The 18187-nt window shown below is 36.5% G+C and overlaps 2 protein-coding genes across 2 annotated transcripts in view; both read right to left on the bottom strand.

The window, feature by feature from the left end:
- The window catches only part of LOC107102064 (tetratricopeptide repeat protein 31-like), a 13445-nt gene extending 8763 nt beyond the window's left edge, over window positions 1-4682 (bottom strand). Inside the window, exons 1-7 of the mRNA XM_015401227.1 lie at window positions 4501-4682; window positions 4318-4340; window positions 3136-3202; window positions 2845-3041; window positions 2684-2764; window positions 1370-1429; window positions 672-848 (exon numbers count right to left, since the gene is read on the bottom strand). Coding sequence (XP_015256713.1) covers window positions 672-848; window positions 1370-1429; window positions 2684-2764; window positions 2845-3041; window positions 3136-3202; window positions 4318-4340; window positions 4501-4525 — 630 coding nt within the window. The 5' untranslated portion in view covers window positions 4526-4682. The remainder of the gene's footprint in view (window positions 1-671; window positions 849-1369; window positions 1430-2683; window positions 2765-2844; window positions 3042-3135; window positions 3203-4317; window positions 4341-4500) is intronic.
- A 1423-nt stretch (window positions 4683-6105) lies between these two features.
- The window catches only part of mfsd8 (major facilitator superfamily domain containing 8), a 16318-nt gene continuing 4236 nt past the window's right edge, over window positions 6106-18187 (bottom strand). Inside the window, exons 3-12 of the mRNA XM_015401228.1 lie at window positions 15235-15278; window positions 14569-14809; window positions 14367-14480; window positions 14136-14280; window positions 9929-9987; window positions 7625-7733; window positions 7413-7547; window positions 7229-7332; window positions 6911-7137; window positions 6106-6827 (exon numbers count right to left, since the gene is read on the bottom strand). Of these exons, the coding sequence (XP_015256714.1) occupies window positions 6621-6827; window positions 6911-7137; window positions 7229-7332; window positions 7413-7547; window positions 7625-7733; window positions 9929-9987; window positions 14136-14280; window positions 14367-14480; window positions 14569-14809; window positions 15235-15278 (1385 nt within the window). The 3' untranslated portion in view covers window positions 6106-6620. The remainder of the gene's footprint in view (window positions 6828-6910; window positions 7138-7228; window positions 7333-7412; window positions 7548-7624; window positions 7734-9928; window positions 9988-14135; window positions 14281-14366; window positions 14481-14568; window positions 14810-15234; window positions 15279-18187) is intronic.

The following is an 18187-nucleotide window of genomic DNA, read 5'->3' as shown; positions in this document are numbered from 1 at the left end:
CAATTCAGCTGCAATTTCCTGTGTCTGACAGGAAGAGAGACGCGGTTGCAAAGTAAAACATCCGCTATGAGGGAAAATACAAAATAACATCTGTGAACATTAACTCAATGAAACATAAAAAAAAAAGAAAAAATACTTTACCTAAAATAGGACTGAAAAAAAGATAAAGTAGCAATCCTCTTTTAGCCTTGCAAAAACAAGGAGGGACAGTAGAAAACAGCCTATCACTCTCCTCAAGGGAAAAAAAAAAAAACTTTGACAAACTTTGGCACAGAAAACGGATATAGAAAAACTGATCTTCTTAAGCCTCACAAAAAATAAAGTGCAGGTAACCTTATTTTTCTCTCTTTATGAAAAAAAAACTTCAATAAACTTTCCAGGTCCCTCTCTCACAGAATCAGCTCTCACAGCCTCAGCTCCCATACAAACCACCCCACAACGTTTATCTCTGTGTTTTCCCTTTCTTTTAATATGTTTCCATAACGTTTTTACTGTAAAATCTGTTCTGGTTAAAGAGATGCTGTGCAGTGGGAGTGTTTGTATTATTTATTTTTAATAATAACTTCATATTCTGTACGGTCGGGACTCGTTATCTCGGTCAGTTTCTGACGTTTCTGTCTTCAAAAAGGTGAATATCAGAACTCTACCAACAATAGCAAAAGACGTTTTACCTCCTCTGAGACATTTATGGCGTCTTCATCTTCATCACTGGATTCCTGCCCGCTGCTGCTGTCGCTGTCTGTGTCTCTGGCTGCAGCTAAATTCTTCTTCTTTTGATGAATATTAGATGTACTCTCCTCCGATTTAGACGTACTCTCCTCCGATTTAGATTGCTCTCCAACATTTTCCTGCAAGACAAAAATAAAAAAAATTTATAAAAAATTTCAAATTTGAGGAATGGGATATTTTTCAAAGCTTTCATGTATTAATTTGTTTTAATATATTATATTTATTATGGCTAAAACAATCGGATAAATTGTGATTAATTGATTATTGAAATAATCAGTTAATTTAGGATTAGATTAATTGTTAAATGGAGTATAGAGACTCTACAACATGCCTTTAGCTGACAGAGCTACCCACTTAGAGCAGATACCATATCAAAATTGTAATAAAAAAAAGTAAACATTTTGCATTTAACATAAAAATACTTTCGTCTGTCATGTTCTTACCAGAATTCATCAAGTAGAAACGTTTTAATTTAACCCAGTTTAATTTCGTGAAAAAAAAAAAAATCTTCTTTAAGGAACCTTTGACTACCAGATTATTAATCAATTAAAGCAAAAAAATAAATAAAAGAAAACACAGATCGACAGATGAATCAATTTTCAAAACAAGCATTGATCACAGCCTCAATGTTGATCCTTACCTCTTCGGTTTTTGCAGGGTTTTGTTTCTCCTTCTCCATTTGTTTTCTTTGCTTCCGTTTCTGTTGAGACAGCAATAAAACCAATTTCTTAAAAACTACAATATGAGCAAAAAAAACATGATGGGGATGAATAATAAGTTACTTCCCATGCTCCTTTTTAGACTCCCTTCATTAAATAGACATGTTTTTATTAAAAAATATCCTAATAGCTTTTTCTTTTACCCTATACACCTAAAACATGGTTTGATGAACAGATTGACACCTCAATAGTTCAGATCAATGCATCTATTAGCTTGTAGCTTATTTCCCTGAATGTATTTAGGGTCAAAAGTTTCTGCGCCATTTCTATGGATGTGTCGTGAACCGGATCCATGTTGAATGGGTCTAACAATACATACCCCAGGGTTCCTACAGCATAAGGCAAGTTAAATTCAAGTCTTTTTAAGACTTTTTAATGCCACTTGAAATAAAAATTTAAGACCAAACTCACAAGAAACAAGAAAAACCTGCTTGCGACAACTTAACCCAAAGGTTTATTATAACATAAACCATTGCACTGTTTCAAATTTTGAAAAGCTTCCCATACAGGAACAAAGCTAAAAACACACAAATGACAGATATATTTTAACAATTATTTAACTGAATTCACAAACTTTGTTTTAGCAGGGAACAAAACAAATCAGTTTTAAAGCCACAACATAACCAGTGCTAAGTCTTTTTTGCAGCTATTTTTCTTTGTATCGTTTTCTTAGTATGTTTGATTTGGTGATAAGTGGAGGCTTTGCAGAGACAAGGGAGAAATACCGGCTGTTTCTCAGCTGTTTTCTCGGTAACTCGATTTTGAAGCTTTGTGTTTGGCGCTTCGCATGCGACTCCACTGCCTTAAATACACTTTGTCTCATGAATGTTCCCTGGTTTTAGCCATGAAGAAAACTCTTGGCTGGAGCCAATTTTGGTTACATTTATACTTGCTCATATTTTCCAGACAAAAAGTTGATGGTGCATCTCCCAAATGTCCTGGCCGCAACAACGCTTTTATTAGTTCCGCTATCGGGACGGAACCAACAATGGAGAGTCGTTATTTTTTTTATTTATTTTGAAATTTAAAATATTTTGAGGAATTCAATGCCCTTTAAGACTTTTTAAGGACCCGCGGGAACCCTGTACCCATAAGTTTATTATTAATTTAAATTATGTCAAACTATAATATGTAACACAATGCTGAGTTCATGTCAATTAATATGAATATGTTGCTTTTTTTGTACATATTGTTTTAAATCCTTTCCACTCCTCCTTTTGAAGAAAAACACTCACCTGTTTCTTAAGCCGTTTTTTCTCAGCCTTTTCTTTGCTCTTTTTAGTTTCTTGCAATAATCTGGCTTTTCGTTCAGAATCCTGAAGCAGCAGAAGAAAAATACTCGGGTCAAACCAATATTCTTTTAACTTTTCAAAACACGTGGATTATTTGGACTCACCGTCTCCCAAACTGTGTAAGCTGGTGGACTAGGTGTTCCACGAATTGAAGAGTAGAATTGCAAAGGGGGCTCAGATCGAAAGGCCCCCCTGGCGCGGCCTCTTATTAATCTATCGTCAACAAAAGTTTCGTCTAATTTCGGACGGTGGGCCCAGCTTTCACAGTCATCCAGATCTATATCTGGATCATACTCCACGCCTGTTGGAAACAAGAATATTTCATTAACACATTCAACACACCAAGTTGTTGAGGAATACGAGGTGCACGCCTCGTTGTTAAAGTATTCCCTTACCCAGAAGGCCACATGTTATTATCCTCTGCATATGAGGCTGGTTCCCAAATAAACCCACAACCTTTTGCTAAATGATAGGAGAGAGAAGAACACGCGAGCCGTTTTACAAATCAGCAGCTCTGGTCAGCATCTCGTGATGTAAAAAGTAAATTAAGCCCTGAAGGTTAACTGAACCTCTGCCTTAGTCTATATTTTGATGCTGTGGGAAGGAGCTATTCTGCAGCAGTCTTAAGTTTCACTTGCCTTTACCCAGGAAAACGCAACTCATTTAATTCACACCAGGAGATAAGCCCTGTTTATCGCAAGAGACTATAAACTCTCATGTTAGAAAGCAAATAGATTTCAACAGTATTCTTAGCAATAAATCCATCACTACAAAGAGTTTAGAGCCGGATCTTAATATCAAGTTGCTGACTTGTCTACAGCTATTACAGTAGAAAGTGGTGAAACAATAATTTGAACAGCATAATATCATTTTTGAGGTTACCAACCTCAATAGTGTTTTTCCTCAACAGTGAGAGATAGTTTCTACAATAGTATCTATTCTGTAGGGCTAGAAATAAACCATCAACACTGCTTTTAAAGTAACAAACTGAGCGAAAGTTATAGATTGCATCTCAGGGTACAGAGATGGTGAATAAAGACATGGCATATACTTTTTGCTACTAAGCAGTTCAGGGGAAGTGGTGGTATGTAAACAAACCATTAAAATAAGTAGGAGTCTTTTTTAAGGGTTCATTATGCTTAATGCAGCAAGCTTTCTGCTTGAAAAAAATAGCTGCATTTCAAAGAATTGGTGATAGTTCTATCTAAAAAGAAAAACTTCACCAAACGTATCTGCCCCTTTAAAAGATATAAACTTCCAGCAAAGAATGAGTCTTTTCTAATACCAATTCTCATGCTAATGGTCAATACAAAATTGCCAAAAAAGGCATAAGTTAAACTTTTTCATGTAATTCTTAGGGAGGGATAGGCGTAAAATAGTTAATCGTTCAGATCAATGTGTAAAGTAATCATGTGAAGTTGATTTTTTTTTAAACCCAGATAAAGAATTGATCCAAGGCCAGATCTGAGGGGAAATTCAGGACAGCAGCCGTTATTTTCAGGACCTTTCCCAGCTTCTAACGCAAACACACTCCATTAGCTTCAACTACGAACAAAAGAAAAAGCCAGACTACTTACCATCATATAGAAATCTGTAATCTCTACAAAAAAAGAACAGAAATGAACAGAATTGAGTCATTAAAAACGTTTTAAGTCCTTTATCATTACACAACAGTTACTTCGGCTATCCGAGCCAATTAGCTTGTTAGCTCCACTAGCCACCAACTTCTATACAAGTCAAAACGAGCTTTTTTTTCTTACCGGTTTCTTCGTCAAACGCCTGCATGTTTCGTACAACACACCGAACGCCAACGTATTAAACACTTATATTTAAATAAACAGCTTATAAAATTATACTAGCGCCACGTTCAGCAGACTCTAACTTTAGCCGTGTTTTTCGTCTGCGCGCGCCCTGACTAGTGAAGCCGCTGCGTTCTTAGAGCAGGAAGCGGATGTGCGTCAACCGGCGTCATCGCTCCAACCAATGGGCGGTTCGGATTTGTTGCAACATCCGGTTCACCGCTTTCGAATCCCGAAGCAATTCTGCAAAACCTGTGAAACATCAAATATCGAAAAACCCCAACAGTATGGGGGACCAACTCTTCCATATGTAATAATAAATACATTAATAAATAAATGTTCAATAAATAAATAAGCATACAATCAATTGCCCCCCAAAACACAAACAAATAAATGTTTATTTATTTATGTTTATTGTATTTTGGGGGGCAATTCATTGTATGCTTATTTATTTATTGAGCATTTATTTATTTATGTATTTATTTTTAAATATGGCAGAGTTGGTCCTCCATACAATAGCACAATACTTGGTGATTAATAAAAAATTGTCTAAAACTCTTGCCCCCTTCTGAATGTATAAGTGGTGATAATTAATGCCCACACATTTGTATTTAATATTTAATATTTCATCATCTGTGCATTGCAAAAGTGTTCACCCCCTTTCTATTGATCACGAAAAAAAACTAAGTAAAAAAAAAGCAATTAAACAACCAATCTTGTTTCAAGCATTATTCAATTTCTATTATTCTGTAATAAAATGCTGCCTCCCTGATTGATTTAGCTTTTAATAAACACATCTTTTTTGACTGTAAAAATGTATATACAAAAAGCTATTCACATACAAGTGCTACAATTAATATAATTTTTTGAAAGCATTTGAAAAGGAAATCTGTCCATAACTGGACAATACTTTTGAAACCCAATAATGGGTAGTATGACCATAGGTGGCTCAAAAACTGTCTGAAGTGCTTGTGATAACTGTATGTTTCAGTTCATTCTGGAAGTATACTCACCCTTTTTGGTTGGGCTGATTTTAATACACCCACAGTGGAACATTTAACAGTATAAACATCCTGTTTAAATCCTCTCATAGCATCCCAATCAGATTTAGGTTTTAACTACTACTATGCACTCCAATATCTTCATTTTACGTTTCAGCTTAAGGTCAGAAACTGATGGCTGGACATCACACCACCCACTCTGTGTTTGACTTTGGGTGTGCTGTTCTCTTTTATGAAATGCTGTGTTAGTTCAAAGTAGATATGATAGTTTTCAAAAAGCTTTGCAGTAAATGTGAGAAGATTATTCTCAATTAGTAGTGGTCTTTTCCTTTGAACTCTTTCAGTTCATATCCATATTTGTATTTAAGCACTGACTCAATTATTCCTTTTATTTTGGTGGTTTTCTTGCATTGCTTATAGATATAACTAACACAGTAACTAAATGCATTGACATTAAAACTCTGAAAAAAGGAAAACGGTTTAGTTCAATCAATCTTTGGATAAAACATAAAAAAAAAGAAATATTTTGGACGGATAATGAAGCAAAACAGAGAGAGAATTAATGTCAGGTTAAACATTTAATGCATCATTCAGTCCATTATTATCCAAAAAAACATTCAGAAATATCTTTCTGAATAAATTAGGAATGAGAAAAAAACTCCCATAGTTTCAAACTACAGGTAAAGCTATTAAAATCATCTTTTAAAAATACCATCTGTATTCTTGTTATAGTGCATCAATGGTCAAAAGTTAAACTGGAAATTCTTAATTCTTGCACCACTAAAACAACAAAGCTTAATTATGTTGTTCTTTATGGTGCGTAATAGTCCTTTAAGACAAGAGCATATTCAGGTGCAGCACCAGCTCCCTCTAGTGGATCTGCCTCCAGTCATTTCAATAGAAACAACCCATTAAAATCTCTTTACTTTTAAGGTTTAAGATTAAAACCCTGAGTTACAATCTAAAAATTGATCCGTCCCCACATTTCAAATAAGAAGCAGCAATCACATTTTCTGTCACAGCAGAAAACCTGGAATAATATACCAGTAGGAAGTTTCATTAAGTCCTTTTAGTGATCCGTCACTCCACGATCCTCCCGTGGCGAACAGAAAAGGCGATGAGTCTGTGGTAGGCTGAGAGGAGGAGGATGACGGCCCCTACCACCATAGCGCAGATTAGGCTGAAGGCCCAGCGGGGTCCCAGGAGGGTGTAGATGTGAGAGACGAAGACGGGGCCCAGCGTTCGCGCCCCGCTCCCAGAGGCGGTCATCCAGCCCATGTATACACCCTGAAGACATCAACGCACACTTAAAGCTCACCGCGGGCATCTTTATCACTTTTATTTAGTGAAAATACATCTAATCTACGTACCTGAGGTTTTGGTCCGAGTATTTTGGAATAAAGGGTGTAGGACATGACGTTACAGGCTGGGTAACCCACCCCAATGAGGAAGTCTGATGTTATGTACTGAGCCAGGTGTATAGCAGGGATATACTGACACCAGGTCTGCTCGTAGGGGCAGCCTGTCGGCTCCACAGTCCCATTGGCCAATAACGTAACCTCAGTCTTCAGACTGACCAAAGAGTTGTTTTTCAGGTCTGTATTTTTAGTCAAAGAAAGAAAACAAAGGTGAAATTCAGGTTTCTTTCAAAAATATTTCAATTGATGGTTGTTTTTCTGACAGAATACCTGCCCACTGGATTTTAGGGAAATGATTTCCCCACGGAAGCAGAATGATGAAGCCTAAGAATATGATAAAGAAACCTGCAAGCAACACGGGACGGTCCCCGAACCTGGGAGGACACAAAGCAGCTGCTTCATAACTCAAACAAAAAGCTCAACTAGATCTTCAACTCAAAAGTAAAGTTTTTACCTGGAGGCGGCTGCTTTGACCACCAGAAAGACCAGGATGGATTGGAATCCAATCCCGACCATAATGATACCGTTGTAAAGCACAGCTTCTCTCCTCGTCCAGGCGAACATGTCCATGGACAGAGGGGTGGAAATCCTGGACAAAAATAACCGCATTTAGGACTGCAGTGGTATTACTTCACAACCTAAACAGTGCTTCATTGCATCACCTACGTTTCAAACACGGCGAAGATGAACATGACGATAAAGAACAGGACGTTGGAGGTCACAACGGCTACATGGTCGATTGATTCCACAGGTTCATCAAGGATATCAACTCTCTCTGGACAAAAGAAGAAGAAAAATATTTTTTAAGTGATCATATTCAAAACAGATCTGGATTAATCTAGTTGTTTACATCTTTAATGGTTTTATACCTTTAAGTTAAAGTTCATATTAAAATAATTTCATCAAACACATTAATTTATGACTTATATTTATCATCTTAACTTTAGAGATAGTAGGTTGAAGTCACATGATGGAGCTCAGGTATTGATAATTCCTAAAGCTCTGAAATTATTTCTTCTTGCATTTAAAAGTAAATCCAGAAAACAAAAAAAGGTGCAAAACAAGGATAAACATCCGGCTAGGCTTTGATCACTGATGCTGACTCAAGGAAGCAAAAAAGCTAAGCAGAGGTTGCTGTTTTTTGTCTGGATAGGTAGGTTAAAGGGGTAGTTCAGGTTTTTGGACAGGGTTTGGGTCTCTGAATTCCTCAAATTAGAGTTTCACTTTTGAAATTTTATAAATAAGAGAGAAAGACTGAGATGAGGAGACGACAGATGTGGGCTGGAAATGTACAGCAGACAGGTGAGTAAGAAGTAAAAGGATATTTAGCAGAATATTGTCGCGTTAGTTAATGCTGAACTCATTAAAAATGTATATTATATGTTGCACCTGTTGCCTCCATCAGTAGCTTTCATTGTTTTTGGATACAAATTTTTCAGATTTAATTTCAATAAAAAAAAATAATAAAATGTGTAACAGTACGACCACAGCATTTACAGCTCTTGTAATTCATTTCCCACTGTTAGGATTTTACTGGTTCTTTAATATCTGAACTTTTAAATTCTGTATTCTTGGTTTGCAGAGTCTTTTCTGTTAAATGAAAATGCAGCCTTAGTTCTAAGAGAAGTTGCAACCTTATACTGCATTAATTATAAGGCAGTAATTATGCAGATTTACATTTCTCATGAAAGCGTGCTCAGTTACACACAGGTGGTCTGCATGAGGTTTAGGAAGATAATTTCCGACCATTTATTGAAGTTAAGAACGTTTGTTGAATCTGATGTGGAGCACTTGTAGGAGCCCACCGTAGGAGTAAGAACATTTTACAGAAGAATACAAAAATGTGGCATGAGGCCAATTGTTTCAGTTCTCCTTATTTCCTCTTCCTTTTCAAACTTGGGTAAGTTGGCTCTTGGTGAATAACACATTCTAGTTTTAAAATATTTTTAAAAGACAGTATGGGCTACACTGTGGCGCAGTTTGTTGAACTGTTGCCTAGCAGCAAGAAGGTTCTTGGTTTGAATCCTGGCTGAGCTTCTTTCTGCTTGAGGTTGGCATGCTTTCCCTATAAGTGAGTTTCTTTCAGATGCTGCCATTTCTCTCACAGCCCAAAACATTTCTGTTAGGTTGACTGGCATCTCTAAATTGCCCTAAGGGCCTTAGGGCTGTGTGTGCATGGTTATATATCTCTAAATTGCCCCTTAATGGGCTGGTGACCCATCAAGGATGTACTCTGCCTTTTGTACAAAGATTGAAATAGATAAGCACCAGCCCACCCTGGCAGACATGCAGGTGGATGGAAGTGTAATATATCAAACTAAAATCACATTTTCAATACATTTCTTAATATTTTTTTTTTGCAAATGTCTGCCCATATGATGTCAGAGAATATACATGACTTTAATATTCAGAAATCAGTGCTTCTGCCTCTTTGAACCTCAATTTTGCCTCAGCAGAAGGCGGCTCACACTGCCAGGTTCTTCCTGTTGAAAGTTATTGACCTCTCCAACATTGCTATGTGCATGCTTATATGAGGGATTTCTACAAAGTCAGGAATGCAATGAAGGCATATGTCTACAGTCACATGATCATCCAGGAGGAGCAAATTCTGCAAAGTCAGTGACTCCGTGCAATCACATGCTTTTCCTTAGATTATTTTTTTTAACCAAAGTTTCTGTATGATTTGGTTAAACTTGCTCTGTAAACTGCATTGAACTGGTATTATGTAAATAGGCTAAAGTGATAAAAAAACAAAAATGTTCTCTCTACTTTACGACTTTTCAATCTCAGTGTATAATTTGGATATTCTCTGATAATAATCTAGATATTTCAGCATTTTATTGTGGATATCTACTCTTCCTTTGCCAGTTGTATTTTATATCTATAATGGCCCTGATACTATTTTGTACCAATGCTTCAGATCAAAGCTTAAAAACAACAATCTGAGCAAACACTGCAAACAATCCATACCCTCTGAGGTGTAATTAATGGATCTGATGTGCTTTCCATCTTCATCCACGCGGTGTTCTCTAAATGGCAAAAAAGGAAAAAGATCAACATTTCAGCTGGTACAATAATAAACAGACTAGAACTTATTTAATATGTCAAAGAACAGGAAGGTGTCTAAACACTTAAAGAGATTTCCATTAAGCTTATAATTGTATCAAGAAGTTAACATGCATTTATAGCAGTGAATGCCGTTATCATTTCCCCACCAATATTTAGGTCAAACTCTGTTAGTGATTCGTACCACTCCCCCAAACTAGCATACAGTATACACATGTGGACACAAGTGGTGATTTAATCAAAGAAAAACCCACAATGGTCACAGAAATACCTTGAATCTGACAAAAATAATACAAGATAAAGATTCTATAAAAATGAACAAATGAAAATCAGGCATTGCTTTTCAACCAGGCTTCAACAGAATGATTTAAAAAAAAATAAAAATAAAAAAGACCTGAACAAAATATATTTTTATGAAGTGATCATGATACTCTCCGTTGAACAGTTTAATAATAACACAGCCACCAACATCTACTATTTTTTTATTTAGGGAAGCTTTATTGAAAATTTCTATTGAAAGTTATTCATTATTCCTTCCATAAATAGTGCGTTCTACTCTTTCCTTCTGTTTGTATGCCGCTTTAACGTGTTACAACTATGTTACCGTACTTTTCCCATAACGAGCACTGTACCTAATTAGTTTGTAAAAGTCAGTAAGGTGTGAGTCAGTACTAACCTTTAAACAGATTTATTAATCATTACTTAACGTGTATAAATACAGTTTCCTGGTGTAAGAAACATGGCAGCAACGTGCACCTGTAAGTAACAGGGTTTATACAGGAATGAATAACTCTAACTTAATTCTTTTTAATGCTCTTTTAATGCGCTTAGAAATAATTTTAATGCCACCAACAGGTACCCATCGACAGGCTGCAGCCATGTCTCGAATTCCTCGTTTTTCCAGCCACTTTTATTGAAATTGGCATTTTTTCCCCCCATTCTCTAGCTTTTTCTGAACATGCGGCTTTGCGATCAACCGGAAGCAGTTCCACACAAATATATCGTGATATAATATGTTTGATGAAATTGTTTTAAAAAAAAATTTTTTTAAGAAAGCATTTAAAATGCCACAATAAACACATTTAATTAATTTTAATGCCAATTAAGGCCTTAATTTAAAAAATAAGTTTAATGACATTTCATGATTTTTAATGACCCACGGAAACCCTGAGTAACAGCGACGCTTAACTTCAGCATGAGTATAAAGAGAGAATGACACAGAGCCACTGATTCAATGACAGCGTTCCTGCAGTAAAGCGTTCACTAAAGGCTAAATGTGATTTACTTATTATGTGTGGGAACAAATACTTTATCAACACCAATTAGATGCTGTAATTAAAGGAAGCTCCTCACATCATCTGAACACTGACTGGCAGCTGCTGCCTTTATTCAACACATGTTCTTTATTTCCTCAGGGCTGTAGTGGTTTTACTTGCATGGTTTATGTTTTTTCACCCAGAAATACTCGGTCCATTAGTCCCGATAGGGTTTTTTTTTCCTTCTTGGAATAATGTAATCCCCGTTTAATTCTATTGCAATGTTTATATTTTATCTTTGTGAAATTGCTTGAAAATCATTATTTTTCTGCTTCATACCTGTTTTATAGCCAATTGAAGGCTGGCAATGTACAAAAATAAATGCCCAAACATCTTTTTTTTCTTTTATTATAAACAGGAAACAGGATCACATCTATAGATTAGTTTTCAATCTTTTCAGATGTGTAGGCCTTTTAATCAGATGTATGAATTATTAATTCAATCACCCAGGACACAGTCATTGTAAAAAAAACAAAAAAAAAAAAACAATCCACTGGACTTCGTTCCCAACGTTTCCCTTCCCATCCAGGAAGCTTTTTTTGAATTGACTATGACCTGGATGACTGGGAATCTGCACCAGCATATTGCACTCCATTTTGGGAAAGACATCCTCTGAATAATGCGTGAGTATTAGAAATTGCTTAAGAAACTTGCAGATTATAGGAACCATCTTCGTTTCCAACCCTATTTCTGACATTTTGAATTGGAAAACTTCCTGGATGGGAATTGAAACGTCTTCAAACTTGGAAATAATGTCACGTGGATTGATTTTTAACTTTTTTGGAACCTCTAGTTATATTAAAATTCCAATAAATATAAAGTTATCTAAATTGTTTGACACTTTAGATCATAAAAACTAACTGCACAGTTACTTTGGCTAGTAATAAACTACCTTCACTGAGCAGTAAATGAGTTACTAACTCGGTTACTTTTTTAGAGAAATAATTAGTAACATAACTTTTGACTTTTTTGAAGTGACTTAGCCATTTAGTAGTATGAATGACAGAGGTGAAAAGATTATTTTTCAGCAACAAAATCTCAACAAAATAATTTTTCTGATGCCCCTAAAGCACAAAACTTCACCAGACACTTGGCCGTGTAAACAGCTGAGCATGTTGGTCGAACTCCTGTGAAATTCTGAGCAATCTTTATGTTTGCCATAGAAATTGCTATTTATAATTACATAGGAGTGGGTTTGAATGTGTGTTTGTGGGGGAGTTTCTGAGCAGACTTGCATCTTTCTCAAGCCTTCGGTCCATGTTTGTTTTGGTCAGAGTGCCCATAACAGGGGGATGAATCGCCTGGACAACAGAGGTAAGGTGAGACGGCGTTCTTGAGCTCAGGCAGGAGCAGCGGGGAATCAGTGTGAGAGCAGTGGATGAGAGAGCTAGAAACTGGAACGAGCCGCCCCATGAGGCTAAGGAAGCACAGAAGTAGAGGAGCAAATCGCCACTGCAAGCTCAAGAAGAGAGCTGAGGAGCACAACAGGCCAGCCAGGAAACGGCGCCTATGGGCCGGAAGAGACGATGGATCAGCTGTTCTGTATCTCTGTTGGAGGTAGGATACAAGACCTTCCTTCTGGGGCTAAATTAAAACGCCTTTTTTAAAAGTCACTCTCAAACCTCTTAAGAGCATTCCCCGCTTTATCCTTTCTATACTTTATTTTGTTTGTCTTCTATTTTGTAAAAAAAAAAAACTTGTCTTCACTAAAACAATAATATTCCTGATACTTTCATATCTCCTAATTCTTATAGTTGTCAATGTACTTTAGACGAAATTATGCTGCGATGTAATAAACATCGTCATCACTTTACAGGATAGGTAAGGCGGATGTCGCTGAAGCAGTTTTGTACCATGATGGCCTCCGTATTGTTGAAGGGCTGGGAGTGGGTGGTTGAATGGCGTTCAAGTAACAGCAGTCTGACCAATAGATGTCGTTGTAAATTACACACTGTAGCTTTAACGATTGGTCCCTGCAGATGGTGAGATTGTGAGATGTGAGCTTGAGGGAAGCAGGAGGCCAATGATTGAATGTTGGACTCAGCTGGGTCCAATGACCCAAACAAATCCAACCTGATATTAGAATAGAGAAATCAATCCAATACTAAACTTTAGGAAACCCTGACCTTTAATATACTGTTCAAAGAGCAGCTTAATGCCAGGAAACCAGTTGATTTAAATGAAATACTGCCATTCAAAACAACAAGCAGAAAATTGTAATATATTTAGAGGATACTTCAAAAGACACACTGGGGTTAAACATATGATTTTCCCCTTCAATGCAAACAGATAAGAATTAAGATTTCTTGCATCTATGCCCATATTTGAACCAATCTTCCTGTATGATCTGGTTGAAATGTGTCTGAAGTGCCTTGAGATGAAATGTGTTGTGAATTGGGGCTATAAAAATAAGCTGAATTGAATTCACTCAAAACTTTATCCTGTTTCTACACTCATAAAATAATTCATAAGTACTTCTTTATTTTGCTTATCATACTAATTATCCATTGGCTGTATCACTTTGAATTTTCCAAATCATTACTTCAACAAAATCAGATTCTTTTTTAATGTTTTTGTTAAGTTTAATTTATTTTGATCATCAGGGGACAGTAAATAAGTGACTAAAGTGGAGAGCGAATGTGATGGCCAATAAAAGCTGAAACAGTGGAGGAAAGTTCATCGACCGGGAAACGCTTCACCAGAGCAAATATGTAATCTTAACTTGCTGTTCTCACATTATGAACCAGAAACGCAAACACTGAATAAAGAGACATGTTGAGTAATAGTGCACTGACTTGAGCACCAGCAGAACCAGCAGGATGTTAATGAGGGCAAAAGCTGCAGCCAGGAGAGCCGGTGTGGTGTACATGTTGAGCTGCAGTTCCAGGAACTTCACTGTGACGCCGTTTTCCCCAACGAAGGACAAGCACGCCTGCAGCGCTAAAACACACAGACACACACATGAACAGGTTCTTATTTATTCATTTTTTTTCTATGTAGGAAATTATTTCCATCCCATGAAGCACCTGGTCCAAGGATGAAGCCCAGAGCCTGACAGGCGCTCATGTTGGCCATGGCTCCGGTCCTCTCTTTCAGAGATGTAGCTTCAGCAACATATGACCTCGACACAGCGACATTACCTGTGGAGAACCAAACATCTGTTACCATGGAGGATAATTGGAGGAATTTCAAATACATCTTCCAAAAGTTTTAGCTGTGAGGCATCACCTGCTCCAAAGCCAACAAAAGCTCTGGAAATGAGCATGTGGTATTTGTTATTGGTCTTTGGGAGGTACGCGTAGGCGTAGTAGATATTAGCTGCCAGGTTGATGGCGACGGAGCACACCAGCGGCTCCTTCCGGGGCCGGTGATTGGACCACAGGCCGAACAGAGGCGAGGCCACCATCTGGCCAAGACTGTAGGCTGCAACCATCCAGCCCAGGAAGCTGGCGTCTGCGCTGCTGTCCACCTGAAACCCAAGCCACCAGGTCAGGGGCAGAACCTGTTTACTGTGCGAAAATCTGTCTGACTCCACGCCAAGCAACAAACTTCAAAAAAATGGTGGAAACTTTGAAGAGTGAAATAATTTACCTAAAAATCTGTACAGAATTTACTTTTTTTTGCATTTATTGTTTCCTTGTTGTGACACTCCACAATGCTCTAAACATTTGGCTGTTTCTCTGCCTGCATAATGGATACAGTCAGGGGATTTCTGACTTTAAAGATATTGCTTTCTTTCTCATCCAGAACTGATTCTCCAAAATCCTCCTTGTCACATCTTTCGTTTTCCTTTCTTTGATTGATGTGGTCAGACTGGTTTAACGCAGCTAACGAACACATCCTCTCCCCCAACTTTACCAAGAAGCCACTTATAAAATTGAAAGCGATTCATACCTTCTCCAAATAGGGCCATAGCGATGTGATGACGATGGTGAAACCTGAGGAGAAATGAAACAGAGATGATCCACAAGCTTTATTTAGAAGGACCACTACACTGCAAAAAATGGCAATCTAAATAAGTTATTTTTGCTAAAATTATGTGCATTTTTTCTTTAATTTAGGAGGTCAGTAAGACCCTTTGCCAATGAAACAAGACAATTTACATTCAAAATAAGAAAAAAAAAACAATTGCTTTGTCTTATTTTGAGTGTATATTATCTAATTATTTATTTTAGGAGTAAAAATACTCATTCCATTGGCAAATCATCTTATTTACCTGCTTACATTAAGGGAAAATACTTAATTTAAGACATTTTAACTTATTTCTAGATGTTTTTTTGCAGTGTAGAAGAGAGTCAGGAGCAGTTGAACACTGGAAAAATGATCAAGAAATATATAAAAATGTCTTAAATTAAGTGTATTTACCCTTAATTTGAGTAGGTAAATTAAATGATCTGCCAATGGAATGAATATTTTTACTCTCAAAATAGGATAATTAGATAAATGCACTTGAAATAAGACCACACAATTGTATTTTCTTAATTTAAATGTAAATTGTCTTGTTCTATTGCCAAAATGTCATTTTTACCTCCTCGATTCAAGAACAAATGCACTTTTTTTAAGAAAAAATTACTTATCTAGATTTTGATTTTTTCCAGTGAACCCTTTAGCTAAACATGTTAAATCAAAGCACTTTGAATGGATTTTTTAAATTAAAACAAACATCAGACTGGATTACCACACCTTGGTTAACATAAAATTAAAGAACTTTTCAGGGAATTTAAGACCAGTTTTCTTAAAATCAAGGACCACACATACAAGAGCATCTTACTACTTTTATGCCAGAATATTACTAATAGAAAATGTTATAATAAAGTAAGTTAAATAAAATAAAAAAAAAACAGTGGTGAGATGAAACTTTAATGAAGCTCTTCAACAAATCTATTTCAAAATTCTTGCTCATTTCCTAAAGTTTCATATAAGCTTCCAATATGTACTAGGGCCATCCAGGGGGGAACAGGTATCCACAGCAGAAAATGGTCAAGTCTATGCGTCTTAAAAGTAAACAATGATGGATTATCTAAACAAATTCTAATAAACATTCTGCTTTTGTAAAGAGTTTTGTTCACTTTGCCTTATTTTGATAAAAACTATATTGGGAGAAACCGAACCAAGGTGCTTCTCAACAGACAAAAACTTGATCTTCTTGACATCTCCATTGTTACTAAAGTTGGAGTCTGAAGTAAAAAAAATAAAATAAAAAAAAACTTAACTGAAAAAAATCTAACTACTGAATAAAACCCAGATGTGCTTCTTATGGGATATCTTGCCAAATCAAATCCCATTTTAGATCAGTGTCTTTAAATGAAGCTTCAAACGCTACGCTAGCGGCATACCACACACACCAGCTAAACCTTGTTCAGTAATCAGGTCGTATAATTAGTTCATCATGAAATGACATTCACCTCTGATTGGACGGTGTAATAAAAGCCAATATGCTGATTTTGGCATCTAATCAAATCAGATAAGATCAATATAACATTTGTTACATTAACTTAACCAATGATACTTTAATCCAGTCTGTAAAGGTCTAAAAACATCTGCTTTAAAGATGTTTGTGTTCAGAACTATATCACTTTCTCACTTATTATTATCTTTTAATACATTTATTTTTGAGTTTCAGAGACACAAAACACAAAACTGTGATTGCTAAGATGTTACAGTTAATTAAAAAAAAAAACAAAAACAAAAAAACACAAAAAAACAACATTTTGTGTGAAAAAAAACAAACAGTTAAGATTATCCTGAAATGTTTGGATAATACTGTCACTGATACTCCAGATTATAACCATAAGAGCCAATTCTGATTTTTACATAAGCATGCACCCATTCAAGTTTACTAGGAGATCAAGAATCACAGAAATTTTAAAAGCCTGAACAGTTTATTTCCTTGGTTAATGATTTTCTTAAGAATTGAAAGAGTCAGCTGTTATCAGGGCAGTATATACCATCAATGCTCCAATGTCATTTACTGAAAAATATTAAAATTACCTAAAAAACAATTTAAACTTGGTTTTAACTGACAATAGGGTTGTGCTCTCCGATATAAATGAAATGTTTAGAACAGGGCTGCACAGTGGCGCAGTGGGTAGCACTGGTGTTCTAGTCAATAACCGTTTATCCCTTTAGTTTTGTACGAAATATAATCTTTAAACTACCTCAACTGGCGTGTATCCCTTAAGTCATGTACAAAAAAACAATTTAATGACTTACTTTTTGGGTTTTTTTTAAGCGCATGGTGACCTCACCTTAAATTGTTTATTTTTTTAACATGACTAAAGGGATACATGTCCGTTGAGGTACCGTAGTTTAAAGTCTATTTTTCATACAAAAATAGAGGGATAAAGGCTAATCTGACGTCTTGCGCATGCATATTGACTATGGGTATGCTCGCCTGACGAGGTATGCTCATCTGACAGAACACCGGCCCCGTCTTTCTGCATGGAGGCTGCATGTTCTCCCAGTGCATGCGTGGGTTCTCTCCAGGTACTCTGGCTTCCTCGAGCAGTCGTTTGTCCTGTGTGTCTCTGTGTTGCCCTGTGATAGACTGGCGACCCATCTAGGATTTACCCCGCCTCTCACCCATAGACTTCTGGAGATAGGCACCAGCACCCCTCGTGACCCCAGCAGGGTAAATGTGACGGAAAACCGTCAGTGGATGAGATCAGTCTCACATGTAAGTGTCGATAGAATCGATCAACCTTAAAATTAAGGAACTTCGGCAAATCAGTCAGTCAGATGATTTATAAATGCACCCATAACTATAAAGTTTGTAGGAACTGTGAACCTAAAACTACAATAATATTCCTATTTTTTTCAAAATGAAAAAATTAAAGGTTTGAGAAAC

The sequence above is a fragment of the Cyprinodon variegatus genome, unplaced genomic scaffold (genome assembly GCF_000732505.1).
Source record: "Cyprinodon variegatus isolate N-32 unplaced genomic scaffold, C_variegatus-1.0 Scaffold1196, whole genome shotgun sequence".
NCBI classification, from domain to species: domain Eukaryota; kingdom Metazoa; phylum Chordata; class Actinopteri; order Cyprinodontiformes; family Cyprinodontidae; genus Cyprinodon; species Cyprinodon variegatus.
Note: the sequence above shows the minus strand (reverse complement) of the source record. Positions and strands in the feature narration are given on the sequence as shown.